This window comes from Eptesicus fuscus, chromosome 1 (assembly GCF_027574615.1).
Source record: "Eptesicus fuscus isolate TK198812 chromosome 1, DD_ASM_mEF_20220401, whole genome shotgun sequence".
NCBI classification, from domain to species: Eukaryota; Metazoa; Chordata; class Mammalia; order Chiroptera; family Vespertilionidae; genus Eptesicus; species Eptesicus fuscus.
Window position 1 is genome coordinate 46,207,431 of NC_072473.1, and position 25,727 is coordinate 46,233,157.

A 25,727-nucleotide genomic window follows, 5' to 3' on the forward strand; every position below is an offset into this window, starting at 1 on the left:
AGATTTACACAGGTTCACATAGCTATTAATGGATGTAGGTAGATTTGAAATATAGGGCTCTCAAATGTCAGGGCCTGTATATTTTTCTACTGTGTCCTGGTGCTTGTTTACATGAAGGAGATCACCGAATAACTATTAGAAAGTGGGACCTGATAATCCTTGCGATAGGCCAGAATAAAGAGACAGGTGTCACATCAACCTAGTCAGTTCCTTGAAGGCCCAGAAATGTGATATCTGACTTGCTCAAATGAATAGTATTATCACTGTTATTCTAACATCCACCAGTGATCCTAGTTCGCTGTTTCTCTACTGCTAGCCCTACTGAACAACAGTATTCAAGAGGAAAATTCTTCTGGGGTGGTCCCAAACTTCTGGTCTTTCTTCCCCATCTTTCCACCTCACCTCAGTAGAGCTAAGGGCTGCGAACTTCAAGAGGCACATTGAGTTTCAGCCTTTCTCCAGAGCTTTCAGCTGTGTCCCCCCGCAAGGTCTCAGTTCCAGTATAGGAGTCAGATATGGAAAACTTTTGCAGGTCCAACTCTGTGCATTTGATGGGAGTGTGGACCCAGTGAGAGTGTCTCTCTGAGGCGCAGGAGGCCATGGTAAAAGATTCCTGGGTGGGGAAGCCACGAGTTGAGCTGCGGTCATCATCCAGGATGGGGTTAAATGGCTGGGTCTCAAAGATGCTTTCACTCAGTGGGGACTCAGGATTGGCCTCTTGACCAGGTGGCATAGGGAAGAGAGATTCTTCCTTCGCTGACTTGTCAGCCTCAAACTGCAGTGAACCTCCTGTAACTTGAAGCAGAAAGCCACTGGGTCACCCAAAGGCAGGGGCTCCTTTCAGAAGGCACCTGGTCATGAATACAAGATAAAAAGGGTCTGGGAGCTAGCACTCTCCTTCTTCTTCCTGGGGACCAGACCACCTAACACCAGTCTGAGATGACATTTGAGAAACACACTTAAATTGGGGTATCATATTGAGGTTACTTGGTAGTGAAGCAGGGGATATTATAATGCTAAGTGAAATAAGTCAGTCAGAAAAAGACAAATATCATAGGATCTCACTTATTTGTGGAATCTAATGAACAAAATAAAAGGACCAACAAAATAGGTCCAGAGGCATGGAGGCATGGAAGAGATAAACTAAATAATTCATATACTTATATGCATTGCCCATGGACACAGACAATAGTGTGGTGAAGGGCTAGAGGGGTAGGGGCTTGGTGGATGGGGAAAAAGGGGGAAGAGGGATGTCTGCAATACTGTCAAGAATAAAAAAAATATATATTTGATAAAAGACTCATTTATCCAGAGAAAGAGTAAACCTTTGTGGGAAGCAGGGTTTTGACACCCAACCCCATGATTTTCACCCTCTGGTGTTATGTCTGTATGTATGTTATATGGCAAAGGCACTTAAGATAGTATTAAGAACATTGGCCTTAAAATAGGGACATTGCCCTGGATTACCCAAGTGGGCCAAAAGTAATCACATGTGTCCTTAACAGTAGAAGAGGGGGCCAGAAGAATCAGAGAGAATATCAGAAAGATGAGTCATCAAAAGAACTCAACTCATCATTGCTAATTTTGAAGATGGAACAGGGTCATAAGCCAGAGAATGTGGGTGACCTCTAGAAACTGGAAATGACTCTCAGCTGACAGTCAACATATAAATGGGACCTCAGCCTTATAAATGCAAGGAACTGAATTCTTCCATCTCCCTGAATGATCAAGGAAATGCAGTCTCCTCTGGAGCTTCCAGAAAGGAACATAGGCCTCCCTACACCTTTATTTCAGCCTTGTGAAACTCTAAGTTGATATTCAACTGAGTCTGCAAAACTTCTGATCTATGGAAATAGAGAGATAATAAATGGGTGTCATTTTTAAGCCATCAAATTTGCGGTAATTTGTTATGTCAGTGATGGAAAAGTAATATATCCTTCATGCCTAAGTGTGATTTGACATCAGATTACAAACTGTGAGCCTATGTGTATTTTCTTGACCTTCACATTGTGGTTGTTATTTTACTTTTTATTAGAACTCATTGTCAGAGCTTAAAACTATTTCATTTTATTATTATTTTTAAATTTTATTTATTTTTTAATTTGTTAATCTTTATTGTTCAGATTATTACAGATGACCCTTCCTCCCCACCCCCCACAGCTCCCCTCCACCCGATTACCACCCCACCCCAGGTCCTCGCCACCCCACTGTCCACGTCCATAGCTACTGCATACATGTATATAAGATATTTGTCCAATTTCTTCCCACACCTCCCCCATAACCCCTTCCTCCTCAGAATTGTCAGTCCACTACATTTCTATGCCCCTGATTCTATTACATTCACCAGTTTATTCTGTTCATCAGATTTTTTATTCATTTGATTTTTAGATTCACTTGTTGATAGATATGTATTTGTTGTCACTTTGTTGTTCGTATTTTTTTATCTTTACCTTTTTCTTCTTCTTCCTCTTCTTAAAAAATACCCTTCAGCATTTAATTTAATATTGCTTTGGTTGTGATGAACTCCTTTAGCTTTTTTCATGTCTGTGAAGCTCTTTATCTGATATTCAATTCTAAATGATAGTTTTGCTGGGTAATCTTGGTTGTAGGTTCTTGCTATTCATCACTTTGAATATTTCTTGCCACTCCCTTCTGGACTGCATAGTTTCTGTTGAGAAATCAGCTGACAATCATATGGGTACTCCCTTGTAAGTAACTAACTGCTTTTCTCTTTCTGCTTTTAATATTCTCTCTTTGTCTTTTGCTCTTGGCATTTTAATTATGATGTGTCTTGGTGTGGTCCTCTTTGGATTCCTTTTGTTTGGGGTTCTCTGTGCTTCCTGGACTTGTAAGTCTATTTCTTTCACCAGGTAGGGGAAGGTTTTTGTTATTTCTTTAAATAGGTTTTCAGTATCTTGCTCTCTCTCTTCTTCTGGCACCCCCATAATTCTGATGTTGGTACGCTTGAAGTTGTCCCAGAGGCTCCTTACACTATCTTCATATGTTTGGATTCTTTTTTCTTTTTGCTCTTCCAGTTGGGTGTTTTTTGCTTTCTTGTATTTCAAATCTTTGACTTGATTCTTGGGATCCTATAGTCTACTATTGAATCTCTGTATATTATTCTTTATTTCAGTCAGTGTATGCTTAATTTCTGACTGGCCCTTTTCCTTTATTTTTTATTTTTTGGCATTCTCCCTAGATCCTTGAAGGTCTCACTAAGTTCCTAGGAGGTTTCTAGAATATTCTGGAGTAACCTTATAAGTGTGGTTTTGAAATCTATATCTAGTAGTTTGCTTTCTTCCATTTCTTTCATTTGTGACATTTCTCTTTGTCTCTGTATTTTGGCTGCTTCCCTGTGTTTGTTTCCATGTATTGTGTAGCTGGCAAGTCTTCTTGAGTTGATAGAGTGGCCTTGTGTAGTAGGTTTTCTGTAGGGCCCAGTGGCTCAGCCTCCCCAATTACCTGAGGTGGACACTCTTGGTGCACCCATTTGTGGGCTGTGTGCACAGTCTTGTTGTAGTTGAGCCTTGATTCCTGTTGGTATCACTGGGAGGAATTGACCTCCAGGCCACTTGGCTGTGAGGACCAGCTGTGTCTACAATGGAAGAGCTGCTGTGCAGTAGACACCCTTATGGGACCAGACTTGCTTCAGTGGGGCTTTGGTGCTCACTGAGTCTGCCCCTTGAGTGTGTCATTTATGGATGTGAAGAGTTGTAATCTGATATGGTCTTGCACTGACCACTGGGTACACTGGCTCTTGGATCTCCAAGGAGGTGCAAAGTCAGCCACTACCTGGGGCTACCCAGCAGGAGCTACAGAGAGATCTTCAGATTCCTCCTCTTTGTATCAGGTTTGGAATTGCTTAGATGAGGCCCATCTGTGAAATAAAGCAGGCTGGTGCTGGGCCTTCTTTTGCTAGCTTTGGGGCTCCCTGACCCAGCTACAGCTTGTTTGACAGGTTTTAGGCTGAGAAAAGACAGACCATTCATATGCAAAAGCCGCTGTGCACAGCTTGGGTAGGGTTGTAAATTGAGTAAGGCGGGATCTTAGGGAATCTCCAGGGTGGAGCAAACAGCAATGGCTGCCAGTCAGCCCTGCACCGGGGAGGTCCCAGCACAGGAACAATGTCCATGACCATGGTGAGCACCTCCGTCTGGAAGAAAGCCGCCCCTGTGTTCCTGCCCTGATGCCAGACTGTCCAGTTTCTCCCAGTATGTGTCTGGGTCCCCTCGAGTCTGGCCCGGCACTGGAGCTCAGAGCAGGTGGGAGCTTGTATCTCCCTCCTGATTAAAAAAGCAGCACACCCAGGTGCCAGCCTGTTCTGTGCCTCCTCATCTCCTACCAGTCTCAATGCGCCTTCTTCTTAACCTCTCTAGTTGTAGTTCTTCCACTCATCCAGCTTTCCTGTGGTTCTGGATGATAGTTGTTATGTATTTTAGTTGTAATTTTGATGTGGTTATGGGAGGCAGCAAGTAGAGGTGTTTACCTATGTTGCCATCTTGGTTCTCTCTCAAAACTGTTTCATTTAAAAAATCCAGATATTTTGCTCTTTTGAAAACTCCAGGAGATCTTGAAACATTGAGTATCCTCACATGGTAACAAATAACTGAATCTGAGTAGTAAATTCCACTTTACACAGGAGATGAATTCTTCAGTTTGCCACAGTCACTACTACTCTCTATTGCACCTTATATTGGATCTAATTCACATTTTAATCTCACCTATACAGCCACAGTATGCTTTTGACTCCTGATAAGCACCCATCCCAATGGAAATATTGTCTAACACTCTTTTCCATGTGGAGACCCTAAGGGAGCTGCCTGCCCTCAGTTCTTCACAGAAGGGTACTACATTATGTTGATGACAGAGAAAAAGCATAGAAAAGTTACCTATTTCTTCTCTCAGAACCAAGAAAAGGGAGACAGACAGCTCTCAGATGGTGCCTCATCTTTCTGGGCTCTGTGGCCCACAGACTTCATTGTCTATGTTTTATGCCCAGGCCCAAGGACTGAGCAACAGTTCCTATTTGAGAAACTAACCTCCAAGGTCAAATATAGGATGGTCTACCCTGAACCACAATTTCCAATGAGTAGAGGAGAGAGAAATAGAGTTTAATAAGGGTTATAAATCAACAACAGTGTTCCCCTTGTGTCCCTGAAGCCCATGAAATGCTAGATTAATCTCAATTTAAGCCAGGGGTATAGCCAAACACATATGTTAGACTTTTTAAAGATCATATGACAGGCTCTAGAGTCAAACTGACTAAGGTAGGTCTATATAAGAGGGATCTTCTCATACAAATATAGAGAAGTAAAAGTTGTATTGCTTTGGGCCCTGTATCCAGTCAACTACAGAGGAGTCTTAAGCACCCCAATATCCTGTAAACCTTACTAAATCAACAGCACTTTGCAGATGCATTAAGAACATTCAGTAGCCTGTGTTCCTGTTTTAGTATCTCTCCATAGCTTTCAGTTCCCTTGATGATGCTTAAACTGTACTGAGCTTCAGTACCCTTGACTGGAGTTTTAATACCCTTCTTGGTCCTGGCCTGCCATCATCCTACACCCCCCATCTTTGCCCTCAGTGATCTAGACATTTTTTCCTCCATTCTTGGATAATGGTTGAAGTTGTAATGTAAAGAGATCACAATGTTACCACTGATTTAAATATGACCTTCCATTTAGAATTTTACATGGCTATCTCCTATGGGCTGCCAGATCTTTTTGGATATCATTGTCTGGGGAAAGAATGCATAGATTTGCCAACTCCTCTGTACTCAGGGCTCTCAGCTATCAACATTTGGGTTATAACTATACTAATAACAGTTACCTGAGACTTCACCCACTCTTATTACAGTCATATCTCAAATTCAGTCAGCTTCCCTTCATTCCTGACATATTCTTATTAGTAGAAATGAAAAATTTTAAAATGACTTAAAAAACCAAGTAATCTAATTCTGTCATTTTAAAGATTAGGGAGAAAGAGGCTCAAAGAAGTTAGATGACTTATCTATAGTTAAACAGTGATTCAGACGTAGATTTAGAACTTAGGTCTGCAAAATTTATTTTAATGGTTTTCCCATGATGTTTTGTTCCTTTATGAACCTCTGTATCTTAATGAAGCAGGTCCTGTGAATGCTCAGGGTTGGTCTCAGTCATCTCTGAAGTCCAATGCTTTCTATTGTCAGCTCCCGATAGTCTACCTCTGGGGTTTTCCAGCACTGTATGGAAGGTCTATTAGCTCCCAGTCCCAGAAAATTCATCTTTTCTGGTGATCATAGCCTTGATTAATGTAATACTTGAAGCAGCTACACTTACCATCCTGGCAATGTCTGTTGAAGAACTGCTTGCAGTAGAGGAAGAAGAGCCTTAGAAATGCCAGGGTAAACACCATGAGCAGACTGATCACCAGTACAAGTGTGGCCTCCTGAGGGGGCACTGTGGGTACATCTGCCTTCACTAAGCTCAACTGGAAGGCACCTGTGAGATAAGAAATTGGGGGATGCCGAAACCGGTTTGGCTCAGTGGATAGAGCATCAGTCTGCGGACTGAAGGGTCCCAGGTTCGATTCCGGTCAAGGGCATGTACCTTGGTTGTAGGCACATCCCCGGTAGGGGGTGTACAGGAGGCAGCTGATCGACGTTTCTCTCTCATCGATGTTTCTAACTCTCTATCCCTCTCCCTTCCTCTCTGTAAAAAATCAATAAAATATATATATTATAAAAAAAAAAAGAAATTGGGGGAAGTCAGTCAGTGTAGGCAGTCAACAGTCACCCTGACACTGGGCCTGGACTTCCTCAGGCCATCCATCTCTCCCTAAGGTCTTTCCCTTTTAGGGCTGATAAGCTGGTTTTACTCCTTTGTGGATCAGGAAAAAATGTAAAGAACAAAGCAGAGATATTAGCATATACTGCTAATATGGTATAAATTAGTACAAATATTTGAAGATGTACATGTCCTATGGTCTTTCTATGTCACCTCTAGTTATATAACCTAGGAAAATGGAAACAAATTAAAGTGTTCATCCATGGGCACAGGATAAATAAATTTTGATATAATCCTATGATATAATATTATTATATAGCATTTAAAATAACATACCTGTATGGATTCATATAAATAATCAAGAGGAGAAAACAAATCAGAAAAAGAAAGTGTGTAGCTTGATGTCATTTATATAAAACATTATAAAATATAAATAACAGCATATATTGTTGATAGATAAATATGTATATACTAGAGGCCTGATGCACAAAATTTGGGCACTCAGTGGGGGGAGTCCCTCAGCCTGGCCTGAGCCCTCTCACAGTCCTGGAGCCCTGCAATCAAACGCTCCAAAGAAGGAGGCCCTGCCCACCCACCGCAGCACCATAGGCCGAGTAGCCTGGGCCTCCCTCTGCAGAGAGATCAATCATGGAGCCCTGACCAGGTGAGTGGAGCCTCCCTCTGCGGGGTGATTGTGAGGCCCCAACCAATCTCATCACACCCGCCTTGGCTGGCCTGGCACCAGTGCATGGTCATCCAGACAGTCGTTCTGCTGTACGGCTGTTTGGTTGATTTGCATATCATGCTTTTATTATTATAGATGTTACAAAAGAATATAAGTATTAAATCATGGGTAGAGAAATTGGAGAGTCATAGTGCTCACCAATTATTTACATGCTTCCCTGCATTTCCCACTTACTCTTATACTAAGGCCATCAGAGTACTTCTGGCCAATGGATGTGTGTCACTTGCAGACTGAAGTAGTTAAAAGAAAGTATGCCTCTCAATCTCTTTTCATGTCCCATTAACCTGGAAGTCACATGATGTGGATGATATAGTCACAAGATAGAGGAAGGCCTTTGCATAGTGAAAAACAAACTTTTATTGTATGAAGTTACTCAGATTGTGGAGTTTGTTACTGTAGCATAGCCTACCAGCAAGATACATACAATTTCATGATAGTGGTTTCCTCTGGGAGGTTGGTAGATATTAGAACTCAGAAAGGATGAAAAAGGGAATTCCATTAAACATGTGGAGTCTTCATTCTTTTAAAAATATCTGAAGTAAATATGCAAAATGTCAAGATTTATGGATGTTGTATAAATGAGCATTTTATATTTTCTGCATTTTAAATATTTCTACATATTTGAACTATATTATTATTTAAAAAGTCATCAATATTTTAAAAAGAATACATGAGTAGATATACAGATGATAGATAGATGAAAATTATAGACAGATAGACAGATATATTGATGGTGATATAAGCATAGACTAGATCCTAGTACTTCATTTAGCCTTTACTAGTCCTAAGCACTAGGGACTATTATAAACCTCATATAATCATCATCATCATCATCATTCACAAGTATACACATATTATAATTTATAAGCTACTTTCTAAATCCATTATTTTATTAGATCTAGATAGCCATCCAATAAAATATGAAAAATAATAATTGTCCTAACATATTTTTTTTTCAGATGAGGGTCAACAAATTTCAATGATTTGCAGAGGGTTACACAGATAATACATTGGAAAACCAGGATTCAAATCTGATTCCCTTGCCAACCTACCCTATAGGAAGAAGTATGAGGGGTTAGTAGAAGTCTTTACTACCCTGTCTTACTGCCACCCAATGGGTTGGGGAAGGAAAAAGAGAAGAGAACTGGATACAAACATTGAACATCAGAGGTGGGGGTCTGCTTTGTGCACGGGATGCACTCTCAGTCCTGCAGGCCTCCAATGCGTGTCTTTTGGTAGAACCTGTGGTCAGAGCAAGAAAGAGCTGCAAGGTGATCAAATAATCAATGCCCTTGGATTTGTCCTTCCTGAGACCATAGGCAGCTTTTAGGAGTCTTGCCCTCCTGGAAGCCAGCACGCACCATCACCCCTCATGAATTATCTGTCTCTATGTCTTATTCAGACTCAGAGTCCCAGATACTCCACATTCCCCCCCCCCCCAATTCACCATACCCTATAGCCGAAAAGGGAATTAATATCACAAGAGAGGAGAGCACTGCTTTCACACCAATTGCTTCCTAATCTCTTTTATGTCTACAATGAGATTTACCTTGAATGTTGGGCCTGAGCTAAACATGCCAGCATAATAATAAAGTTGTTAAATACTCATCTGTGGCTGACCATGTGATAGGCCCTTTATAGTGGGATCTTGCAAGACACTGCTTTGCTTTAGTGGGTGCTTAAACTCATCAAGATATGGACAGTTAGATTACTTTATTTAGGCTCTGAGAGACCTCCAAGGGCTGGAGAAGGCCCAGAACAGCTTCACTTCATACAGCAGGCTCACCTTGGAAGACAGTCCCCACAGACAGCATTAGAGGTAGCTGTGCAATTGGCCTTCTGAACACAATTGATGACAGCACAGGTGATGCAACTCTGACATCTATGATGGCCCCAGCTACTTTTGTATCTGCATGGAGGGAAGGCTGTGCAGTATACATCTCCACCCTCTCCATAACCACAATCCTGCAGAGAAATGGGAGTCACTAACATTGCCATACAGGAACTTGGATAGAGGATCAGCTATGGGATAAGTGGACATTGTACAGAGTTTACAAACTGCAAGTTGAAACCCATTACCAAGTCATGAAATCAGTTTACTAGGTTTCAAGCAGCACTAAAAATTTTAAACAAGGCAAAATAAAATAATGATATAAAATACTACAGTGCATAGCATACACTAAAGCTAGGTACTTATATCAGTCAGCATAGGCTATATCATGTTATGGCAAAAAGTAAACTCCAAATCTCAGTGTCTTAAAAACAATCCCACAAAATTTTATTTCTCATTCACACTATTTGCCTACCAGAAGTTTCATGGGGGCTCTGCTTTACATTATTCTCATTGGGTCACCCAGGGTGACAGAGGCTTCATCTTTGTGCCGCCATGATTGGAGCATCAGGGAAAAGAGAACATAGTGATCTATGCACTGGTTCTGTCCCATGTCATGTTGCTCTCATATCCTTGACCACACATATCACCTGATTATTAATAACTATGAAAGTAAAAGAAAGTGAAATTCTACAATGTTCTAGAAAGTAAGGAACTAGAGAGATTGGACAAATAGCTGTATTCACTATCTACCTCAGTATTGCTTTGTAAAATTTTACAGATAAAATCTATATAAGTATGTGTTGGCTTGTGATAAAAAATTTATTATTACTCTTGGCAATGGTCAAAAATCTCTGAATGCCAATGGTATAGAGGAGAGATGAATAATTCAGCTGGCTCTTGGCTGAGATCTGGTATTGACTCAGTGTGACTCTGGCTGACCCCTCTCAATTTTGGGGGAGTCGTATGAAATTCAAATAGATGGCCTATAAATATTCTTTTAGCTATGACATTTTAACCTAGGAAAAATGTTCCAGCCTGATATGTCATAGCTCTTTCTCAAAGACACAATTCTAATTATCAATGGATATGAACCATTGGTAGTTCTGGCAGAAACTGTGTTGTTCACCACTGCAGTTAGGTGAGCCATGTGCCTAGTTTTTAGCCCATGGATTAAAATGACATGTGCCTTTCCCAAGCCTGCTCCCCAAATGCTTTATACTTAAAATATCCTTCATTTTCTTCATAATTTGATTTTCTGGTACATAGGGATACACAGGGAGATGGTGAAATCTATATATTAAAAATGACAGAGGATGCCAGGACAATGGAAGAGGCAGCAGTTCAAGATTTCATTCCTTCATAGAAACATAGAAAAGCAGCAAGCAGAAACTGTCAGAATCAATATTGTCATAACTTTTGGAAACAGTCAAAGGTTTATATAATGAAATAAATGCTGAATGGAGAAAAAGGCAACTTGTAAATGATAGGAAATTTTTGTGCTATTTTTACTTTCCCTTTCCACAGCTCTCTCTCCAGAACATTACCATTCCTAAAGTGGAGGCAGTCTTTACGTGACATCAGCCTATGTTCTTAGTGTGAAATATTTATTCCTAGTTTCCAAGTGAGTTCAGCAAAGCTTATTCACAAAATATATTGTGTATGTTTGCTGTAATGTGTCCAGGGGCCACCTGAAGGACTGAGACATGGTGATCACCTCTGTGTCACTCAATTCAGAATGCAGACTGAAAAAGGGGTGGGCATTTGTTTAAAAAAATGTCACAAAGCAAACTAACAAACCACAAATAATGGGTTAACACACACAATAAACTGTCTAACCATAGGAGCTAAAACTAGGGAATATTCTTTAGGAAACTAAGAAAGTTCCCATATACTATATGGGGTGATTTAGAAAGGCACACGCATGCCTAGGGCAAGACACATGAAAAGACCAGAGAATACCCAAAGTTTACACACAGGGCTGAACCATAGGGTAAGGGGTAAGTGCAAGTTTGGCTAAGTGTTGAAAGAGTGCTTCAGCACAGAGCCAATCTCCAAAAACAGGGAGGTGTGTGTGTGTGTGTGTGTGTGTGTGTGTGTGTGTGTTTAGGTTGTTGATGTTGTTTAATTTTTTAACTCATTTTTAAAATTTCTTAAATAAGATATTACATAAATGTCCTTATCCCCCATTATCCTCCCCATCACCCCGACTCATGCCCTCACCCCCCTATTGTCTGTGTCCATTAGTTAGGCTTATATGCATGCATACAAGCTCTTTGGTTGATCTCTCCTCCTTACTCCCACCATCCCCTACCAGCCATCTGAGGTTTGATGGTCTGATCGATGTTTCTGTCTCTAGATATGTTTTTGTTCATCAGTTTATGTTGTTCATTATATTCCATAAATCAGTGAGATCAAGTGATATTTATCTTTCTCTGACTGGCTAATTTCACTTAGCATAATACTCTCCAGTTCCATCCATGCTGTTGCGAATGGTAAGAACTCCTGCTTTTTTACTGCAGCGTAGGATTCTATTGTGTAGATGTACCACAGTTTTTTAATCCACTCATCTGCTGATGGGCACTTGGGCTGTTTCCAAATGTTAGCTATGGTAAATTGTGCTGCTATGAGCATAGGGGTGCATATATCCTTTCGTCCGTATTTTCCGGCGTATAAGACGACTGGGCATAAAAGATTTTCCTGGGTTAAAAAGTTGTCTTATATGCCAGAAAATATGGTAGTCCAATATATCTAATCCATTATATCTAATCCCATCAATATAATCCAATATACTGTATTTTCCGGCGTATAAAATGACTTTTTAACCCAGGAAAATCTTATATGCCCAGTCGTCTTATACGCCGGAAAGTACGGTAATTGGTGTTTCTAGCTTCTTGCGATATATTCCTAGAAGTGAGATCACTGGGTCGAATGAGAGTTCCATTTTTAATTTTTTGAGGAAACTCCATACTGTTCTCCACAGTGGCTGCACCAGTCTGCATTCCCACCAGCAGTGCACGAGGGTTCCTTTTTCTTCACATCCTCAACAGTACTTGTTGTTTATTGATTGGTTGATGATTGCCATTCTGACAGGTGTGAGATGGTACTGCATTGTCGTTTTAATTTGCATCTATTGGATAATTAGTGACTTTGAGCATATTTTCATATTTCTCTTGGCCTTCCTTCTGTCTTCTTTCGAAAACTATCTATTTAGGTCCGTTGCCTATTTTTTTAGTGGATCGTTTATCTTCCTTTTGTTAAGTTGTATGAATTCCCTGTAAATGTTGGAGATTAAACCCTTATCAGTGATAACATTGGCAAATATGTTCTCCCATTTAGTGGTCTTTCTCATTGTTTTGTTGACGGTTTCTATTGCTGTGCAAAAGCTTTTCATTTTGATGTAGTTCTATTGGTTTATTTTCTCTTTAGTTTCCATTGCCCTAGGAGTGTTATCGGTGAAGAAATTGCTTCAGCATATGTCTAAGATTTCTCTGCCTGTGAATTCCTCTAGTATTTTTATGGTTTCTTGTCTTATGTTTAAGTCCTTTATCCATTTTGAGTTTATTTTTGTGTATGGTTTAAGGTGGTGTTCTAGTTTCATTTTTTTTTGCATGTATCTGTCCAATTTTTCCAACACCATTTATTGAAGAGACTGTCTTGATTCCATTGTATGTTCAAGCTTCCTTTGTCAAATATTAATTGAGCATAGTGGTTTGGGTCGATATCTTGGTTCTCTGTTTTATTCCATTGGTCTATATGTCTGTTCTTGTGCCAGGACCAGGCTGTTTTCAGAACAGTGGCTTTGTAATACAGCTTGATATCTGGTATTGGGATCACACCTACTTTGTTCTTCTTTCTCAGGATTGCTGTGGCTATTCAGGGTCTTTTTTTATTCCAGATGAATTTTTGCAGAGCTCTTTCTAGGTCTGTGAAATATGCCATTGGTATTATAATGGGGAATGCATTGAATCTATAGATTGCTTTGGGTAGTATGGACATTTTAATGATGTTGATTTTATCAATCCATGAACATGATATGTTCTTCCATATGTTTATGTCTCCCTCTATCTCTTTTTTCAGTGTCCTGTAGTTTTCCACGTATAGGTCTTTTACCTCCTTAGGTAAGTTTATTCCTAGGTATCTTAATTTTTTTGGTGTGATGGTAAATGGGATTGCATTTTTAGTCTAGTCTCTCTTCCTAAGTTCACTATTAGTGGATAGAAATGCCATAGATTTATTTTATTTTAATTACTTTATTGAGTAAGGTATCACATATTTGTCCTCAATCCCCACCCCGATTCCCATCCGAAACCCCTCCACACGCATGCCCACAGCCCCCTGTTGTCTGTGATCACTGGTTAGACTCATATGCAAGCACACAAGTCCTTTGGTTGATCTAGCTCCCTTATCCCCACCCTACCCTACCTTCCCTCTGAGGTCTGACAGTCTGATCAATGCTCTTCTTGTTCTTCAGTCTATGTTGTTCATCTTTTCCCCTAGATGAGTGAGCTCATGTGATACTAGGAATACACTTACAGGAACCGAAAATGAGACAAGCAATAATGGTTATGCTGAGAGGCAAATGAATCAGTCTATAGTGAGTTTCTTTCTGGGCCAACAGTTCTTTTGAGTCCCAATTTCTATGTCCAACAGTTCTTTATGTGTCCATAACAACAATGCTATTTCAGTTCTGGATGGTGGACAAATAGTGGTAATGCAGGTCCGACCCTCTCTGGTTTGGTCCTGTGCAATCTGCAGTGATGCACATCTGCTGACTGCTAATATGGCAAGGCATTGTCAGCATCTTCCATCTCTGGACTGTTTCTCTTCTGTCTTCATGGCTGGAGTACTCCTGTCAATTCCTCTCTGTTGCAGGAATCCACATGGTCTCGGAATTGTTTTCTGAAAATAAACAAACATATTCTTGACCAAAAGTTAATAAAGGAATCTTTTCTATAAATTTGACTTGCGATCCTATTTCATTTTTTGCCTAAACGATTTACCTTTGGCTTGTTTTGACACCATGTATGTTTTACCTGGGTGTCTTGCTGTTAGCCTTACAAATGAAAGTTAATTTTCTAAAGTACAAATTTTGTATATGTAATTTACTTACAGGATATTTTTCCTTACATTATATTCTTCTACTATCCCCCCTTTTTTGGTTTAAATATTAGGAGGCTTTTGGGAATTTTATGCTGTAATCTTGATAGCATTTAAATTTTACTTTTTTGCACTAAAATGTGACTACTTTAAGATTCATTATATGTTATGCAATTTTACAATGAGATGCACTACCAATAAAAATTTTAGTTAACACTTTAGGAACAGCTTTTTTGTCCAGTACAATTGATTTTTCTAGAATATTCGCTTCTTTTGATTGGCCAATTTAAATTAGTCTGAAAACTTGACTACCATTATACTATCAAATTTAATACTCTAACAACCATCTTATTTTACCCTGTAAATATTAGTGGATAGTATTATTTGCCTTCTTGAGTAGGCCCTGAGCATTCCTGGTGCTAGGTTGGATTTAGATATCAAAGACCCCAGTTCCCTGCATCATGGGTGCAAGACATCTCCATCAAATCTTGTTGCAGTGAGAGGGCATCTGCTGTCAGCCAAGTCTCTGTTACCTGGGTCCCAATTTGAGATGGGCATGGGAAGCTAAGCAGCTATGGGGGCAGGAGACCTCCCTCAGCAGGGGTGAGGTTTCAGGCCCCTGCAAACTTGGGGGGAGGTGAAGGTCTGTGTCCCACCTCTGTTGATCCGCAAATTCTCTCCTGATGGCCCCTTTGCGACTGTGCCTGTCTTAGGTTATTCCTTCCCTGAGGAATCTTACCCATCTCTGGTTAACCAGCCATCCTCCGGGGCCAAGCAGGGTGATGTGAGGTTTAGTTCTGGCTCCTTGGTCGCCTATGCCCCCATGGCCTCTATGCCCAGCACCTGCCTTGGGATCCCCTCGCCTGCTGGCAGAGTACCAGCACTGATCACATATCTTGTGGAACCCAGGTTTCTTCTCCAAGGAGGCCCAGCTCACCCCACTGGGTGAGAGACAGATCCATGGTACCAGCCATCATGAGGCTTCAACCTTGGCATGAACAGAAGCTCAGGCAACAGCTGTGGACAATTGGATTGTGAAAAGAGGGTCCCTCTTGGCCAAAAGGGCAAGAGGGTCCAATGTAGAATGCTCAGGTGCCTTCCCGGGGGGCCCTCTACATAGTGGAAAGGATTAAACCCTTTCATGTCCTTTTTAAATTGCTGCCAGATATTCAAAAAATTAGTTTGTAAGTTTGTTTGGGATAATTGTATATTATGCTGTTGTAATTCTAAAATATCTAGAGATGTGTTACCTTTGTCTCCAAGCACCAAAAAGATGATTTTTTTATTGATCCCCAAGGGTGTGAGGTACTATTATAGGTAATGGGGGTAATACAAATCTGGGAAAAATTATAATGACATTGTAGAATAATATCATGTAAGGATATTCTTTGCTCTAGACCATGGCAATTCCATTTCAAACTGGCTGCCAGTTTCTTTTTGTATAGACAAGGCCTTAGCTACATTTTCTACACCTCTCCCAGGAGCAAGTAGTGGTAATCCCTTTCTTTGGTATCCACACAAGCCAAAAACCTCTCTTTAATTTTACATACAAAGGAGCAATGGTTTGATTTGGTGTCATACAAAAGGGAAGCTTGGTGGAGACCCCTGTGTAATTATACTTCCTTGCCCCATCCATGGTCCTCCTGGATGACTAAGGTGTTTGGTATTATTGGTGACTAGATTAGGAGGGGGATCAGCCTTCGTAAGGGCTCTTACCCATGAAGAGTCAGGAACATAAGTCCAAAATACTTCCCCATTTGCCCCAGGTAATCTTACCATACAGATGATGACTGCTAGCATGGCAAGAAAGATGTTCTCAGGCATCCTTGGGGTTCTGGTTACCTCACAATTTCTTTTTTATTTTTATTTTAAAATTTTTTTTATTTTTATTATTATTATTTTTTTATGTGTCCTTATACCCCATTCCCCCCCATCTCCAATTCGTGCCCCACCCCCCTGTTGTCTGTGTCCATTGATTAGAGTTTTGGAATGTACACAAGTCCCTTGGGTGATCTCTCCCCTTTTCTCCCTCCACCCGCCTCCTTCCCTGAGGTTTAAGGTTCTGATCGATGTTTGTCAGTCTCCGGATCAGTTCTTGTTCATCAGTCTATGCCGTTCATTATACTCCACAAATGAGTGAGATCATGTGATATTTATCTTTCTCTGCCTGGCTTATTTCACTTAGCATAATGCTCTCCATCTCCATCCATGTTGTTGCAAATGGTAGGAGCTCCTTCTTTTTACCGCAGCATAGTATCCCATTGTGTAGATATACCACAGTTTTATAATCCACTCATCTGCTGATGGGCATTTGGGCTGTTTCCAAATCTTAGCTATGGTGAATTGTGCTGCTATGAACATAGGGGTACATATATCCTTTCTTGTTAGTGTTTCTAGTTTCTTGGGATATATTCCTAGAAGTGGGATCACTTGGTCAAATGGGAGTTCCATTTTTCATTTTTTGAGGAAACTCCATACTGTTCTCCACAGTGGCTGTACCAGTCTGCATTCCTACCAGCAGTGCAAAAGACTTCCTTTTTCTCCACATCCTCGCCAACACTTGTTGTTTGTTGATTTTTTCATGATAGCCATTCTGACACGTGTGAGATGGTACCACATTGTTGTTTTTATTTGCATCTCTCTGATGATTAGTGACTTTGCGCAGGTTTTCATATGTCTCTTGGCCTTCCTTCTGTCTTCTTGCGAAAAGTGTCTATTAAGATCAGTTGCCAATTTTTTGATTGGGTTGTTTATCTTCTTTTTGTTAAGTTGTATGAGTTCTCTGTAAATGTTGGAGATTAAACGCTTATCGTTGATATCATTGGCAAATATGTTCTCCCATGTAGTGGGCTTTCTTGTTGTTGTATTGATGGTTTCCTTTGCTGTGCAAAAGCTTTTTATTTTGGTATAGTCCCATTTGTTTATTTTCTCTTTATTTTCCATTGGCCTAGGAGCAGTATCAGTGAAGAAGTCCTTTTGACATATGTCTGAGATTTTGCTGCCTGTAGATTCCTCTAGTATTTTTATGGTTTCCTGTCTTATGTTTAAGTCCTTTATCCATTTTGAGTTTATTTTTGTGTATGGTGAAAGTTAGTGATCTAGTTTCATTTTTTTGCATGTATCTGTCCAATTTTCCCAACACCATTTGTTGAAAAGACTGTCTTGACTCCATTGTATGTTCATGCCTCCTTTGACTAATATCAATTTGGCATAGTGGTGTGAGTAAATTTCTGGGTTCTCTATTCTATTCCATTGATCTATGTGTCTGTTCTTGTGCCAGTACCAGGCTTTTTTAAGAACAGTGACTTCGTAATACAGCTTAAAATCTGATATTGAGATCACACCTACTTTATTCTTCTTTCTCAGGATTGCTGCAGCTATTTGGGGTCTTTTTTTTTATTCCAGATGAATTTTTGGAGAGTTTGTTCCAGCTCTTTGAAATATGCCGTTGGTATTTTAATGGGAAGTGCATTGAATTTATAGATTCCTTTGGGTAGTATGGACATTTTGATTATGTTGATTCTACCAATCCATGAACATGGTATGTTCTTCCATATGTTTATGTCTTTCTCTATCTCTTTCTTCAGTGTTGCATAGTTTTCCACGGATAGGTCTTTTACCTCCTTAGTTAAGTTTATTCCTAGGTATCTTAATTTTTTTGGTGTGATGGTAAATGGGATTGCTTTTTTAGTCTCTCTTTCTCTAAGTTCACTATGGGTGTATAGAAATGCCATAGATTTCTTGGTGTTAATTTTGTATCCTGCTACAGTGCCGAATTCATTTATTAATTCTCATAATTTTTTGATGGAGTCTTTAGGGTTTTCTATATATAGTACCATGTCATCTGTGAATAAGGAGAGTTTTACTTCTTCTTTTCTGATTTAGATGCCTTTTATTTCTTCTTCTTGTCTGATCGCAATGGCTAGTACTTCCAGCACTATGTTGAACAGGCGTGGTAAGAGTGGGCATCCCTGTCTTGTTCCTGTTCTTAGGGGAAATGGTTTTAGTTTTTGCCCATTGAGTATGATGTTAGCTGTGGGTTTATCATATATAGCTTTTATTATGTTGAGGTATGATCCTTCTATTCCCACCTTGCTGAGAGTTTTTATCAAGAAAGGGTGTTGGATTTTGTCAAATGCTTTTTCTGCATCAATTGATATGACTATATGGTTTTTATCTCTCAATTTGTTTATGTGATGTATCACGTTTATTGATTTGTGAATATTGTACCATCCTTGCATCCCTGGGATAAATTATGATTGGTAATGGTGTATCATTTTTTCTGATGTACTGCTGGATCCGATTTGCTAGAATTTTGTTGAGGATTTTGGTATCTATGTTCATGAGGGATATTGGCCTTTAATTCTCTTTCATTGTGTTGTCTTTATCTGGTTTTGGTATTGGGATGATGCTGGCTTCATAGAAGGAGCTTGGAAGTGTTCCTTCCTCTTGAACTTTTTGGAATAGTCTGAGGAGGATAGGTTTTAGTTCTTCCTTGAATGTTTGGTAAAAGTCCCTTGTGAAGCCATCTGGCCCGGGCTTTTGTTTGCTGGAAGCTTTTTGATGACTGCTTCAATTTCTTCCATAGTTATCAACCTATTGAGATTTTTAGAATCTACCTGAATAAGTTTTGGAAGGTTGTAATTTTCTAGGAATGTGTCCATTTCTTCCGTGTTGTCTAATTTGTTAGAATAGAGTTTTTCATAGTATTTTTTAACAATCTCTTGTATTTTGGTCGGGTCTGTTGTTATTTCTCCTCTTTCATTTCTGATTTTGTTTATTTGGGTCCTCTCTCTTTCCTTCTTGGTGAGCCTGGCTAGAGGTTCATCAATCTTGTTTATCCTTTCAAAGAACCAGCTCTTGGTTTTGTTGATCTTGTGTATTGTTTTTTTGGTCTCTGTGTCATTTATTTCTGCTCTGATTTTTATTATTTCTTTTCTTATGCTCAGTGTGGGCTTTTCTTGTTGCTCTCTTTCTAATTCTTTGAGTTGTTGAGTTAGGTGATTTATTACCATTTTTTCTTGTTTTTTTGAGGTAGGCCTGAAGAGCTATAAATTGCCCTCTCAGGACTGCTTTCATTGTGTCCCATAGGATTTTCAATGTTGTGTTATTATTGTCATTAGTCTCCAGGATGTTTTTAATTTATTCTTTGATGTCATTGATAACCCAATCATTGTTTAGTAGCATTCTATTCAGCTTCCAAGTGTTTTGTTTTGTTTTTGCAATGTTTTATTGTAGTTTATTTCTAATATTATGCCATTGTGGTCTGAGAAAATGCTTGATAGGATTTCAAACTTCTTAAATTTGGGGAGACTTTGCTTGTGACCCAATATGTGATCTATTTTTGAAAATGTCCCATGTGCATTTGAGAAGAACTTATATTCCGTGGCTTTGGGGTGAAATGCTCTGAAGATGTCAATTAGGTCCATCTAATCTAGTGTGTCATTTAGAATTGCTGTTTCTTTGCTGATGTTTTTTTCTAGAGGATTTATCCAGTGATGTCAGTGGTGTATTCAAGTTCCCTACTATGATTGTATTGTTGTAGATCTCTTCCTTGATATCTTCCAGGAGATTTTTTATGTATTTGGGTGCTCCTGCATTGGGTGACTATATGTTTACCAGAGTTATATCTTCTTGTTGAATTGCTCCCTTTAGTATTATGTAGTGGCCTTCCTTATCTCTTATTATGGTCTTTCTTTTGAGGTCTATTTTATCAGCAATAAGTATCACAACCCCAGCTTTTTTCTCATTTCCATTTGCCTGATAAATATTTTTCCATCCCTTCACTCTCAGTCTGTGGGAATCCTTTGCTCTGAGGTGGGTCTCTTGTAGACAGCAAATATATGGGTCATGTTTTCTTATCCATTCAGCTACCCTATGTCTTTTGATTGGTGCATTTAATTCATTTACGTTTAATGTTATTATTGACAAGTACATGTTTATTGTCATATATTTCCTTAGTGTTTTTGTTTCTTCTTGCCTTTCTCTTTCTTCTTTTTACAGCAGTCCCTTTAGCATTTCTTGCATTGCTGGCTTGGTAGTGATAAACTCTCTTAGCCCTTTTTTGTCTGTGAAGCTCCTGATTCCACCTTCAATTTTGAATGATAGCCTTGCTGGGTATAGTATTCTTGGATTCAGACCCTTGCTTTGCATCACTTTGTATATTTCATTCCTTTCCCTTCTGGCCTGGTGTGTTTCTGTTGAGAAATCGGTTGATATTCTAATACGAGATCCCTTGTAGGTAACTTTCTGTCTCTCTCTGGCAGCCTTTATGATTCTTACTTTGTCGTTGGTGTTTGCCAGTTTAATTATGATGTGTCTTAGTGTCGGTCTTTTGGGGTTCAACTTCTTTGGGACTCTGTAATTCTTGGACTTGCATGTTTTTTTTCTTGCCAATATCAGGAAAGTTTTCTGTCATTATTTCTTGTAACAGGTTTTCTATTCCTTGCTTCTCTTCCTCTCCTTCTGGTATCCCAATTAAGCGAATATTGTTTCATTTTGTGTTGTCCCAAAGCTCCCTTAGGCTCTCCTCTTGCTTTGTAAATCTTCTTTCCAGTTGCTGCTGTGTTTGTGAGTTTTTTCCTACTTTGTCTTCTATTTCGCTGATGCAGTCCTCATCTTCTTCTATTCTACTTTTTACGCCTTCCACTTTATTGCAGCTATGTCGTTCTTCATTTTCTCTTGGTTCTTTTTTCATGCAGGCGACATTCTCATTCAGCTCCTTATAGTTCTCATTGAGTTGTGTGTATTTTTCATCCATCCGTATAAACATCCTATAACCATTACTCTGAATTCTTTCTCTGATAAGCTGCTGGCCTCAATATCATTTAATTCCCTTTCTGGTGATTCCTCTTTTACTTTCCTTTGGGGATTGCCTTTTTGTCTTCCCATGTTTTTCTATAATGTTTTAGTTGTAGATCTGCTTGTTTTGCTACCCAGGTTCTTTTGGGGATGGTGCTACTGGTGTAATCTCTCAGTTCTTCTGGGCTTGGTAATCTAATGTAGCTCCCTACTTGAGCTATTTGTGTTTTCTTGATGTAGTCCTGCAAGGTTGAGAGGCACAACTGTGGTGTCTAGAAGTCAGCAGCTATGGAAGGGAGTGTCCCATTGACACTATGGAGGGGATTGTTCCATTGACATTCTATTTAGTTGTCTTGCACCCTTAGTTGAAATCGCATGTGTCCAGTGGGGACTCACAGTGGCACCCAGGAACCGTCTGTTGGGAGAGCTCACAATGGCTCCCACTAGCGTCCTGTGTGTAGATGGGCTCAGGGTGCCTGCCTGTTGGAAATTCGCTTCTGTGGAGGTGTGTTTGCAGGCACAGAGCTCTGATGCAGTCTGAGGGGTCCTGGCACTGAGGTTGAGCAGCTAGAGTGAATGTGGGTCGTTATTCAGGAAGAGGGGTTTTGGAATTTCTGCTGCGGGACAGCTCAACCTTATCTGTAATAATCCCTCCCAGCAGGGGCTCGAAGAAACTCCCCAGAGGACCCTGTGGATATATGGGCTCAGGGTACCTTCCCTTGTCTGTGGCTGTGAGTTTGCCGGCTCTGGATGTTTGTGCAAACTGGTGGTGCATTTGCCTGAGCAGAGCTCTGAAGCACTCTGAGGGGCCCTGGCACTGAAGTTAAACAGCTAGGGTGTATGTGGGAAGTTATTCAGGAGAAAGGAGTTCAGAGTTTCTGCTGTGGGGCAGCGCGACCTTGTCTGTACAGAATCGCACGCAGCAGGGGCTCACGGCAGCTCCCCAGAAGACCCTGTTCATATATGGGCTCAGGGTGCCTTTCCTTGTCTGTGGCCGTGAGTTTGCCAGCTCTGGAAGTGTATGCGAACTGGTGGTGCGTTTGCCTGCGCAGAGCTCTGACGCACTCTGAGGGGCCCTGGCACTGAAGTTAAACAGCGGGGGTGTCTGTGGGCAGTTATTTAGGAAGAGGTAGTTCAGAAATTCTACTGCATGGCCGAGCGCCCTTGACTGTGCAGAATCACACCTCGGGGGCTCTCAGTGGTTCCCAAACACTGCCTGGGTAGTGGGGTGCCTGGGTGCCTATAGGCTGGGAATGCGTCAAATCCTGAGTTCTGGCTCTGGTGAGGGGGAGGTTGTACTTACTGCTTTCAGCGGCGCACTTTTGGAGGTTAAGTTCTCTGGGTCCGTGCATATGCATCTGGGGTGGCAGGTCTTCTACCAGAGTGGCTGTAGTGTCCTGGTTTGCTTCCGAGACCAGACTGGGTGGTGGCTAAGCTAGGATTCTAGTCTCAAGCCGTTCTGTTCTTCAAGATGGTGGGGTCTCTGTCGCCATAGATTTCTTGACGTTAATTTTGTCTCCTGTTACATTGCCAAATTCATTTATTAAGTCTAATAGTTTTTTGATGGAGTCTTTATTTTTTTATGTACAATATCATGTCATCTACAAATAAGGACAGTTTTACTTCTTCTTTTCCAATTTGGATGCCTTCTATTTCTTCTTCTTGTCTAATCACAATGGCTAGTACTTCCTGCACTATGTCGAACAGGAGTGGTGAGAGTGGGCATCCCTCTCTTGTTCCCATTCTTATGGGAAATGGTTTTAGTTTTTGCCTATTGAGTATGATGTTGGGTATGGGTTTGTCATATATGGCTTTTATAATGTCTGGTTACGATACTTCTATTCCCACCTTGCTGAGAGGTATTTTTTTTTTTAATCAAGAAAGGGTGTTGGATTTTGCAAATTCTTTTTCTGCCTCAATTAATATGAATAAGTGATTTTTATCTTTCAATTTGTATATGTGATGTATCATGTTTATTGATTTGCGGATATAGTACAATCCTTGCATCCATAGGATAAATCCTACTTGGTCATGGTGTATGATCTTGCTGATGTACTGCTGGATCTGATTTACTGGAATTTTGTTAAGGATTTTGGCATGTATGTTCATGAGGGATATTGGCCTGTAATTCTCTTTCATTGTGTTGTCTTTATCTGGTTTTGGTATTAGGGTGATGCTGGCTTCGTAGAATGAGCCAGGACGTGTGCCTTCCTCTTGAATTTTTTGGGATAGTATGAGGAGGATAAGTTTTAGTTCTTCCTTGAATGTTTGGTAAAACTCCCCTGTGAAGCCATCTGGTCCCGGCTTTTGTTTGATGGAAGCTTTTTGATGACTGCTTCAATTTCTTCCATAGTTATCAGCCTATTGAGATTTTTAGTATCTTCCTGATTGAGTTTTGGGAGGTTGTATTTGTCTAGGAATATGTCCATTTCCTCCAGGTTGTCTAGTTTGTTAGAATAAAGTTTTCCATAGTATTTTTTAACAATCCTTTCTATTTCTGTGTGGTCTGTTGTTATTTCTCCTCTTTCATTTGTGATTTTGTTTATTGGGGTCCTCTCACTTTGATTCTTGGTGAGTCTGGTTAGAGGTACATCAATCTTGTTTATCCTTTCAAGGAACCAGCTCTTGGTTTCATTGATCTTTTGTGTTGTTATTTTAGTCTATATGTCGTTCATTTCTGCTTTGATCTTTATTATCTCCTTCCTTGTGCTCATTCTGGGCTTTTGTTGTTGCTCTCTTTCTAATTCTTTGAGTTGTAGAATTAGATGATTTATTACCATTTTGTTTTCTTGTTTTTTGAGGTAGGCCTGAAGAGCTATAAACTTTCCTCTCAGGACTGCTATCATTGTGTCCCATAGATTTTGGATTGTTGTCATTTTATTGTCTTTGTATCCAGGATGTTTTTAATTTCTTCTTTGAGCTCTTTGGTAACACAATCATTGTTTAATAGCATGCTATTCAGCTTTCAAGTGTTTGAATTTTTTTGGATTATTTTTATTATATTTCATTTCTAATATTATGCCATTGTACTCTGTGAAAATGCTTGATATCATTTCAACCTTATTAAATTTTGGGAGACTTTGCTTGTGACCAAATATGTGCTTTATTTTTGAAAATGTCCCATGTGCACTTCAGAAGAATGTATATTCCATGGCCTTGAGGTGAAATGTTCTGAAGATGTCAATTAAGTCCATCTGATCTAGCGAGTCATTTAGGATTGCTGTTTCTTTGCTTATTTTTTGTCTAGAGGATTAATCCAGTGATGTCAGTGGTGTATTAATGTCCCCTACTATGATTGTATTGTTGTTGATCTCTCCCTTTATATCTTCCAGTAGATTTTTTAAGTATTTGGGTGCTCCTGCATTGGGTGCATATATGTTTACTAGGGTTATATCCACTTGTTTTTATCAATCCCTTTAGTATAATGAAGTGACTTTCCTTATCTCTTGTTATGGCCTTCATTTTGAGGTCTATTTTGTCAGATATAAGTATTGCGACCCCAGGAGTTTTTTCATTTCCATTTGCCTGAAAGATATTTTTCCATCCCTTCACTTTCAGTCTGTGTGAGTCTCTTGTTCTGAGGTGGGTCTCTTGTATACAGCATATATATGGGTCATGTTTTTTATCCATTCAGCCACCTGATGTCTTTTGATTGGAGCATTGAGTCCATTTACTTTTAAAGTTATTATTGAAAGTTACTTGTTTGTATCCATTTTTATTTTTTGAGCCTGTGTTCCTTCTTACCTTTCTATTTCTTCTTTTTATAGCATTCCCTTTAGCATTCCTTGCATTGCTGGCTTGGTAGTGATAAACTCTCTTAACCTTTTTTTTTTTTTTTTGTCTGTGAAGCTCCTTTCCCCCCCTTCAATTTTGAATAATAGCCTTGGTGGATAGAGTGTTCTTTGATTCAGTCCCTTGCTTTTCCTCATTTTGAAAATTTCCTTCCATTCTTTTCTGGCCTGATGTGTTTCTGTTGAGAAATTGTTTGATAATCTAATCGGAGATCCCTTGTATGTAACTTTCTGTCTCTCTTTTGCAGCCTTTAAGATTCTCTCTTTGTCCTGAACATTTGCCATCATAATTATGATAGTCTTGGTATGGGTCTTTTTGGGTTCATCTTGTTTGGGACTCTCTATGCTTATGTGACTTTTTTCTTCCCCACATCATGGAAGTTTTCTGATATTATTTCTTCAAATAGGTTTTCTAACCCTTGTTCCTTTTTCTGTTGTTCTGGCACCCCTATTATTTGTATGTTGCATCATTTTATGTTGTCCCAATGCTCCCTTAGGCTCTCCTTCTGTCTTTTATTTTTTTTCTCCAATTGTAGTTCAGTTTGGGTGTGTTTTGCTTCCCTGTCTTCTAATTTGCTAATTCGGTCCTCTGTTTCTCCTAGTCTACTGTTGAAACTTTCCATGGTGTTTTTTATTGCAGCTATATCACTCTTCATTTCTTCTTGATTCTTACATAAGTTGTTGATATTTTTATT

The 25,727-nt window shown here is 39.8% G+C and overlaps 1 protein-coding gene across 1 annotated transcript in view; it reads right to left on the reverse strand.

The window, feature by feature from the left end:
• Positions 1-412: 412 nt before the first annotated feature.
• The window catches only part of EDA2R (ectodysplasin A2 receptor), a 35,243-nt gene continuing 9,928 nt past the window's right edge, over positions 413-25,727 (reverse strand). Inside the window, 4 exon segments of the mRNA XM_028135652.2 lie at positions 413-795; positions 6,318-6,479; positions 8,666-8,751; positions 9,296-9,474. Coding sequence (XP_027991453.2) covers positions 413-795; positions 6,318-6,479; positions 8,666-8,751; positions 9,296-9,474 — 810 coding nt within the window.